Source organism: Austrofundulus limnaeus, unplaced genomic scaffold, assembly GCF_001266775.1.
Source record: "Austrofundulus limnaeus strain Quisiro unplaced genomic scaffold, Austrofundulus_limnaeus-1.0 Scaffold385, whole genome shotgun sequence".
Taxonomy (NCBI): domain Eukaryota; kingdom Metazoa; phylum Chordata; class Actinopteri; order Cyprinodontiformes; family Rivulidae; genus Austrofundulus; species Austrofundulus limnaeus.
Genome location: NW_013952787.1, coordinates 447,686 through 457,606, shown reverse-complemented (window position 1 = coordinate 457,606; position 9,921 = coordinate 447,686). Strand labels below are relative to the sequence as shown.

At 41.3% G+C, this 9,921-nt stretch overlaps 1 protein-coding gene across 1 annotated transcript in view; it reads left to right on the top strand.

Moving 5' to 3' along the window:
- tmpoa (thymopoietin a) overlaps positions 1–9,921 on the top strand; it is a 27,104-nt gene that overhangs the window by 6,941 nt on the left and 10,242 nt on the right. The window contains exon 2 of the mRNA XM_014023668.1: positions 9,051–9,168. Within this exon, the coding sequence (XP_013879122.1) occupies positions 9,051–9,168 (118 nt within the window). The remainder of the gene's footprint in view (positions 1–9,050; positions 9,169–9,921) is intronic.

Here is a 9,921-nt window from a genome sequence, read left to right as displayed (position 1 = left end):
ATATATGAGTTTGTATGTAATGTATGAATATAATATACAAGTTTCACTTTTTAAATGGAATTACTGAAATAAATCTACTTTTTCATGATATTCTAATTTTATGACCAGCACCTGTATATTGACCTGGAATGGCAGATGAAAAGCAGTGTTCTGCAGACACACCTCATCGACAGTCACACTACAGACCACAGGTCTGTCAGAAGCTGTTGAAGACTGGAAGTTAATCAAAAAGAAAAAAAAATTCCATGCACCTGAAGGTTGCATGGAATCCTGTCTGTGTTTAACGGACTTAATAAATAACATTTAAATAAAATATGTTTGACTCACCAAAACTTTTTATCTGTTTACAAACTCCATCCTCGTTTTCCTCAAGAAGAATCCGATTCTGCCACACAAGTCCTTGCATTTCCATTTCATCAACTCCTTTTCTATCACCATCATGAAGCTAACACTGAAAGTCCAGTCTGTTCTGTTCTGCATTTTTTGTCACAAGTTTTAATTTTCTGTAATGCTGAGAATGTCTGTTCTGCATTTAGCTTGTAAGATGCTACAGAAATCTATTTTCCCAGTTCTGAATCTTCTGCTCTCTGATCGGCCAATCAAATGATATGAAAATGTTGACGCTGTCCAAGGCCAGCTAGCAGGCTCTGGGGCCTCATGCATAAAGGATTGCGCATTTTTCACACTAAAAGTTGGCGTACGGACAAATTTAGAAATGTGCGCCGCACCAAAATATTCAGATGTATAACTCCATGCGTACGCAGGTTCCTGCGAACCTTTCCTTGTTCATACATCCCAATGAACGTGGAATGTAGCGCACCTGAGACACCTCCCCTGACACGCCTCCATTTAAATCTGTAAAATAGATGTAAATGTGTCCAGCGTGTGAGACTCTCCTCCGATTCCTCTCTGTGGGATCAGAAATGATTTTTAGATGCAGGAAAACTATACATTAAATGGAGAATGAGTGAGAAAATTGTCTAAATAAGTAGTGGAGTGTCATTGTTTTATGTGGCACATTCGCACGGGATAACCAAAGCCTGAGATTTTCCTGAAATTTACAGAAATCTCCCAAATGTGATATTGAAGCCTGCTTAGTTGTTGTCTATTTAGTTGAACACGGCGTTGAACGGACATTAAAAAAGAGGCTTTTGAGGCTCATTAGACAGGTAAACGTCCAAAGGGGTTGACACATATGAACACCTTCCCAGCTGGCGAGAGTGCGCGCGCCTGGCGTGAATAGCTACCCAAAGCGCAAGCCTGCTGCGCTACGGCCACAGATCAACACTCAGCATCAGCCAGAAGGCTACAAACAGAAAAAATAGTTATTCTTACCGTACAGTGAGCCACCATTTGCATCCGATTTTGTTCCCTCTCTTCAGCCTTTTTTGTTGTTATTTTTTTATGCCGCACGTGTCGGGTTTTTCCAGCCCGGGACCCAAAAGGTTTCCAACTATGTGACAAAAATATAAAAACAGTTTACAGTAGACTGGGCTGAGGTTCATTTGATCATTTTTAGACTGATCTATTTTCTTGTCTGAGGTTAAATGAGTTTCAGTGCCGTGGTTCAGTTTCATGATCGTTTGAGTTTAAATAATAAAAACTCAAACTAAAAAAAATTCTAATACTGTGTTCAGACGCTCCTTACATCCAGAAAACACAACAAAGTCATATTTCTATAGATTCAGGTCAGATTCGTGACTTTGTGAGTTAAAACTGTCGACTGAAAAACTTTGCGTGGCTGCCGCACATTCTCACGGCAGGTGAAAACGCAACGTTGGTTTTGATACAGCAGAACGTGGGCGTAGAACCTGGCGCACGCAACTTTTTTGTGCTTACGCACCGTTTATACATGAGGCCCTAGGTGTCTTCACCTCAGCACCTGATTAGAACCAGCTTTCTTTACCAGGTTGTTAAAAAACACAGTTAAAAACAGTTACATTAAGCACTAGGGATGTCCCGATCCAGGTTTTTGGCTCCCGATACAATCCGATTTTTTTAATGATTAGTCTATCCGATACCAATCCGATAGCTTTATTTCTTTTCAAGTGACAAGGTTGGTAGTATTAAAGCGAGCCCTGCTGTTCCCACCACAAGAAACATCCAGTTTGCAGATTTTGCAAGATCCAGTTTCAGCAACATTGTTTTCCATTGGAAAGTGTTTCCACACTGTGGACATGGTTGCGTACTTGTGTGCGTCTTGACTTCTTAACAGCAGTTGTATAGCATGATGATGCTGAAAACTATCGCAAAAACTGGATCGGCCCGATCACATGACTAAATCCGATTCTACCCGATTTTCAAAAAAATGGCCATATCTGCCACAGATACGGTACCAGTACTGAGTATCTGATCGGGACATCCCTATTAAGCACTGGATGTTAAAATTAATGACCGTTCAGATTAATATTCAGTTCACATTATGATCATATACACTTGAAATAAAATACCTTTTAAAAAGATTAGATTTCTGCTCAGTCGTCTTTTCGGTTCACAAAATTGACTGTTTTGAGCACCTGTTTGTTTTCAGGATGCTAAATGAGGCTAGCTTAGTTTGGGATTTAATTTATTTAGTCAAACTTGCAATATTTTGAAAAACTGACACGGCAGACAGGTTTACCTCATACTTTGATCACACATCTGTTGTCTGCTTCTTGAATGTAGTTGCTGCTTCTGGATAGAAGAATGTAATGATAGAGGAACAAGCCCATTTAAAACTCTAAAAACAAAATTTAGATCATTTTCTAAGTCTAAGGTCTTATACTTACTGATAATATTGCAAAAATGAACATGAAAAGGAAGTTTCTTTCAAAATCTTTGATTTTCTTTTTGAAAAGTGTCTTAATGTATTTAGCAGTTCCTCTTTTATGTGACCAGGTCAAAAGACAGAACCATATGAGAAAAGGTCATTGCGTGCATAAAAATATTAGTAAGACAATATGATGAAATGTACCAAGTTAAGGTTTGTTATAGTGCTGGGCGGTATACCATTTTGTAACGAAAACCGGTTTTTATTTTTTTTATGATATGAATATTTTGAATACCGTACATAGCGGTTTAAATAGCCTGAACACGTGCGGAACGTTTCGTCGCGGCCGCCAGTAAACTGTTTCCCGGGGAACACGTTTTCCACAGCACCGCTAAGAGCATTAGCATGCTAACGTTACAGTAACTGGCGGCAGGTAGTGTTTCAGCTGCTTATATTTACTGATGTAAAAAATCCCTCTTCAGTGACGTGCACAGTTAGATTTAACGCGCAACGTTATAATGGAGACGTTATTGCATGGAGACTTTAAAGTTCTTCTACTGTGAAAAGCCCGGGGGGATGTAGTTTTGTAGAGCTGAGTTGACTGGTGTGCAAGGTGAGTCGCACAACGATTGACCCGATAATGATCTTTTCTCAACCCTTCATGATCGGACTAAAATGCATGATTACTGTCTACAACCAGGCAAAGAAGAAAAGACGTACAAGAGGAGGGAAACAGTAGCTGCGTTTCCATTGCAAAAGTGCGCAAAACTTTGTCGATATTCTGTTAATGTCGAAAAACACCACTTCGCAACTGCGGTGTTTCCATTAAGTAAGAAATGCTATTAAAGTCACACGTGAATACGTTTGTTCTTGCGATAAGTCATTACAAACATGGCGGCGATGGATGTAAACACATAGCATGTTGCTACCATGACACTAGCACAGACGTTAGCGTCTTTTATCAAGGCTTTCCAGTGAAAAGCCCCTACTTGGGAGCGGCTACGTATGCTGTGTTTTTGAGAAATTGTAGTCGGTGAGTTTACTATTTTATACTACTTCTGTGATATTACTACTACTTCTACTTCCTGTTATCTTCTTCGTCGTCGTCTTTTTCGCCAGTAGAAACAGCCGGTTCTTCATCACGTGACTCCCGTGATGCGAAAAAAGTGTTTCCGTTGCAGTTTTGCGAAAAACACCAATTTCGATATGGCCAAAAAACCACCTCATCCTAGCGCAAAAACATTTTGTCAAAAAACGTATTTTTTTTTTCAAAATTGACGTGTTTCCATTGAGCAAATTTTATTTGCGAAATTCTAATTTGTGCATTTTCATGGTCAATGGAAACGCAGCTAGTGATACAGAGGTACAGTAAAAGAAAAAAGGCAATAAGCAAAGTTTGTACATTTTATTATCAGCTGAGCTGTGAGGGAAAAAAATACCGTCGAATACCGTGAAACCGGTGTAATTGTTGAAAATACCGTGATATAAAATTTGGGTCATACCTCCCAGCTCTAGTTTGTTACAGTTGTAGTTTTCTATATGTTGTAAGGTTCAAGGTAAAGACAACATATTGATCCTTGAACTCATCCATCACATCAACTCTTGTTCTTGGATTCTCTTTACTGGTTGCCATCCCGATACAATGGTTTCCTGCATTTGATCCATTTGAAGTGGACTGGAAGTGGAACAGGTGTGCAGTAGCAGGACAAGTCTGGTCCTGAATGTACGTGATGCATTCATTGACCGCTGCTGGCTGTGGGACAATTCATTCAGGTGAACTTCACTGAGCTGTAGCTCTTTGTGCTCTGACRGGATCAGGGTTTCAGGACTGGAAGGGTTCACGGGTCTGACGGGTCTTACCAATCTGAACTTCTGATAGTGTTCGGAGTGTTTAGGAACAAACCGTTGAGTCAGTTAGAAAATCTGAAAGAGGAATGCTGCAGGGCAGGTTCAAACGGAAGCTTGGCCTACATGTTCTGTAACACCAGGTCTTCACTCAAGTGCAACCTCCTCACAGAGTAAGGTTCTGTTAAACATGTTGATGAAGATTCTCATTCATCCAGGTCATATTTAATTTAAAAAATGTAACAACAAAAGAACTGGATTTCTATTCTGAAGCCTTCAGAAATTAGAGTTTAATTCAACTTTGTGCGTTTTATTTATGTTTATTAGTTTACTCCGACGTATCCCTTTCAGATCACAAGATTTCGTGTTCAGGAAAAGCAGCAAATGAAGCACAGATACAGATCCTTGCTTGCTCCTGCGTGTCAGTTTAAAAAAATTTTCCCGTGTGTGCTATTAAAGTGCAGTTATTGTGTGTTTCTGTTCAGCCCGACGCTCTGGTGTATCAGTGATTACAGGCTGCAGGTGAGCGGTACCGGTGGGCAAAACTTCATTCCTCACATTGCTGGCATGGTTTTGCTCCGGCTGCTCTGTTTACAGAATGAAATGAATTTCTGTTGGCTTCAGAATACGCACTGTTTGTTTCAGAGCCTGGCAGGGAGGAGCCGGAGCGTGCAGCCGCAGGTTCTGGCTCGATCTGCAYGGCCGACCCGTGGAGTGAATGAGCATGTGCGCTCCAAATCGAGTGGCAGCGCTTCAAAGCTGGGTGTGTCTGCAGAGCATGGCGCTTTCTGTGATTAACAGTACGGCTCGCGTCCAGAACCGACCCGTCTGAGGGTCCGGTCAGAGACACRTCTCTCACTCAGAACCATCTTGCATTTCCACACTCTGGACCACAGCAAGCATTCTTTACATTCTTCAGTTCAGTTCTGGTTCTGGTGAAATGAGTTAGAGGCCCAGCAGATTTTGAATCGGTTGATGTCGCCTGCTGTTCTGACTCTCAGCTGCTACCACACCACATTTGAACTCAGGATCTATAAAACTGAAAACCAGTCCCTGCTGGGACACTCTGAACTTTCAGTTGTTGAAAAGTTCTCTCTTAAGCTCCACCCATCTGCCCAAATACGGTCACTTCCTCCTCAGTAGTCAAGTTGATTTGTAAATGTCAGTAAAACGGTGTGATCTATACGAAAAACTGTCCTCCTCTGTCCAAGAGCAAAGGGACACATTTACTAGGGTTCCCACAGGTCCTTGAAATCCTTGAAAGTTTGTGAATTTAAAAAAATGATTTCAATGCCCTGGAAAGTTTGTGAAAACAGCCAAAAATTACACTTGTCCTCAAAAGTCCTTGAATTTTTGCGGGGGATCGAAGTTCTCTATTCACGCGACTGATTTTTATCAACTATAAAAAAATTGTAATAATAATAATGCGGTGGATCATAACTCAGGATTACGGTAAACTGGCGTGGCTTTCAACCAATAATGTGAGCCATAGTCATAGTTTTAGCCAATCAGAGCAGAGTAGGGCGGGTCGTTCTTTCTGAGCCCAGGTGAGATCACCACAGCTCCTCCTGTCCTCACCGAGGGTCTGGACCTGTTCACATCCCCTCCTCCCAAAGTGAGCTGCTGAACCTCCCCAGGACATAATTATTTATTGTGGATATGAATGTAGAGTGTACATTTAATCCACTTTCTTTCATTGATTCTGACTCAACAACTTCTGTTGTTCAGTTTTTCATTGAATTTATATGATATTAAACCTGTTTATTGGTAACATTCTGCGGTAGCAGTATTGCCGTTGCGCGTGGTGCATGAATTTGAGGAAATTGGTACTGGAAAGTCCTTAAAAGGTCCTTGAATTTGATGTTGACCAAGGTGTGGGAACCCTGTTTTACAAAATATGGTCAAAGTGGACGAATTATGTCAAACCGGTTAGGTCAGATTTTTTGTAAATCTTGCTGTTATCCAGTGATTGATGCAGTGATCTGAAAAATGATGTAAATGACTGGATTGTATTCTGGGTACCCTGCCACCCTCACCCATGTGTATATTTTTTTGTTCCTTTTTTTTTCTTTTCTTCTGTTCTTTGTTTTGTGTTGTTCTTGAAAGCAAAAGCAATGTAATACTAGACATGGGTTTTCACGATGTAAAAACAAGTGTACATTGCCATGTAGCACATCACTGCAGCATGGCTTTGCCTGCAGCAATGGACTTGCAGAATGAACTGTGACCAAGTTCAAATGTGTTTTTTACACCAGCTTGTGCTTTTCAAGTCAGCAGGTGTTTGTAATAAGGGTAATTGTGTGACAATATGAAGTTTGTAGAGATTTTCTGTTAAAGTTGCTTTAGCTGGGTTTTGAACCCTGTTCTCCCACATGAAAGTCCATCGCATTGAGGATTAGACCATTGGAGCTGTGACCAAGGGTGGTGCCAGTGGTTGGTTTGTATGTGTGCAGAAAGAGGCCACATTGCCAATACTATTATTGACACTAAACTGGATAATATTACAACAATAGAGCAGTATTAAGACATTTTAGTAAAACATCAAAATACAATCATATTAGTATTGTAACCACTGAACTATTGAGATCAAATATCATTAAACTATGGTTCAGTACTGAGTAGATACAGCAGGGGGCAGTATTGGACCAATGCAAGGCTCTATGGACTCCCATTATAAATTATTAAACATTAATATTTCAAAACTATAAGTTGTACAGGCACCAAAAGGCATAGCCATCATTTGGCACAGGAGCTTTACAGATATAAATTAGAATGGCAGCTCTAGGACAAAGTATGCAGGAGGAGAAGTGYGCCAAAGTGGAGATAACTTGGATGGGAAACGAATCACAATAGTGTGCATTGATAACCACGCCATTGTAAAATACAGTGCTTTCTCAATAAAAAGGTTAATTTAAAAAGGGGGGGACAGCGTGGAGATGTGAACAGTGGTGCTGACTGCACTGTGGTGGTTCTGATGTGTGCAGACTGAACTAAAGTAGAACTCTGAAAATCTGAAGTCAGAAGGAAACCACGTGTTTATGAGCAGACACATWGTGATATCAGATGGCGCGCTCAGAGCAAACCATTGAGTGGTTTGAGTTCTGCTGGAGCAGATTCTGAGTCAGTTTGGCTCTAAGCTGAGGAGGAGGAGCAGGACTTCATTCCAGTCTCCTGGATTGAAACAAGTTGTAATTTCCTGCAGGCTGGTTCAGTTCACAGTTGTTTACTATGAGTGGAAGGCTGCGGACTCAATGCTGCTCCTCCCTCTGTGGGTCGGCCTGCTTCATATCAAAACACGTTTTAGACCCCAGTTTGAGCTTGTTCTGCTTCTTCTGCAGGTTCACAGATGTACATATTAAAACCAGCAGAATGGAGATGTGCAGAAACGCCCAYGTTATTAAACTTTATTATTTCCTGTTGAATCCATCAGTCCTGGTCAAAATATTCTCCATTTTCCTTCTGAAGAATTCCAAACTCGAAGGRTCTAATCCTGCCATAATGTCTTGGTCTGTGTCCTCTGGAGCGGCACGGCATCAGGAAAAACATGCAGTTTCAATATTATAATTACTGCCATGACGCTTAGGGGTGTGTAACGAGATTAAAACCTCACGACATGTCTTATCGAGTTGAAAACTGTCTCGCAAACCCCTCAAAACCTCATGACTCTGTTTGGTGAAATCAGTGCCAAAAATGTCTCTAGAACTGAGGGTCAGCTGATAYTTTCTTACAGTGGAGGACATTCTTTCAGGGCAGCCAATGACCAAAACAAACACACTGTGGGGATGCTTCCCAGAGTTGATAAGATGGAGCTGAAACATGTTAGAGCAGGGGTGGGCAACTGGTGGYCCGCGGGCTGTATGTGGCCCATGAGTGACTTCTGTCCGGCCTACCAATTTTTTTAAAACTTAAAAAATGCATCAAAGCAGCTCTTAGATCAGTCCTGTTTGGATTTACCTACATATTTAAACAGACATTCTCAGTGATGAAGTCAACAGATCCAGGTACAGATCCTGTCACTGATCACCTTTCTGCTATTCTTTGCATCACAAAAACGAATCATATGATTGGTTTTTGTTTTGTTTGCAAAGGAATATTTTCCTTTATCTCCTACATCACAATTTCACATATTTATATAAATATTTACAACATCCTTGTCCTATAGCAGAAGCAGCTAATCAAAATATTTAATTTACTGTTCTTAACAATGGGTATAAAAATGACTATTAAGCAGAATTAAGTACAACGTATTGTTTATTTCGGCCCTCCAACATCGCTCAAATTTCTCATGTGGCCCCCAGAGAAAAATAAATGCCCACTCTTGTGTTAGAGGCTTTAAAGGCTTGAGGAAAAACCTAAAGGCTCAGACTATGGGGTAACACTATTAAAGACCTTGTCCCTCAAAACTTGGTTTTAAGTCTGGTTKTGAGTTTCTAACAAAGTTCTGTTGTTCCCGCAGAAATCCAGCAGGAATTCAGAGAAGATTGAGATGAAAGAGCCAGATGTGACCGCACTGACTGACGAGGGGCTACGGGACGAGCTGCTGAAACATGGAGTGGTTGTTGGGCCCATTGTAGGTGAGTCAGGGGTCAACGTTCTCAGACGCCACAACAGATTTTCAATGTCAGTGTAAGCWGTCGCTGTTTAGGCTCCATAACGCTACGTTTACACCAAATGCGTTGCRCGCCTCCAAAAATCTCAAAACGCACGCATCTTGATGCTGGTGTCCAGTGAGGACAGACGCATTTGATGTTGAACGTAGACGCGCTTCTTTAGTTGCTCGAGAGGAGGAGCCTTTTTAACCGTAGTTTCGATRACTTACCAAACATGCYGAYTTCCTCACTAATCKTCCATTTCTATCAWGATAAYGGACACTGGAATGATCATAAATGATTGGACTATCAGTTTTTCCTCCATTGTTTGTGTGATCCGATTTCCCGGGCTTCCTGTATTTCCGGCTCATCACCAGTACGTCACTGAGCAGAGTCTCAGGTGGTTGATGTGACGCGTCGAGCAGCAAAAGTTCAGATTTTCCAACTCATGCGTCGGATGCTTGGGACGCGCCGCACGCACTGAAAATGCTTATGACGTGTGCACCGCTTCGAACCGCACTGCTCCAAATGCACCAGACGCACTGCTCGGCTTCTAGACACCCCTAGATGTGCGTCCACCATTGACTTTGCATGTAAACCCAGTGTTTCCACTAGGAAATTGGTCTTGGGGTGGGGGGGCTACATGTTTTATAAAAACAAATTTATGTGACTCACCTGCAATTATGGTAATAAATTTACACATACATGAATATTTAATTGCCTAACTACATCCTAGTT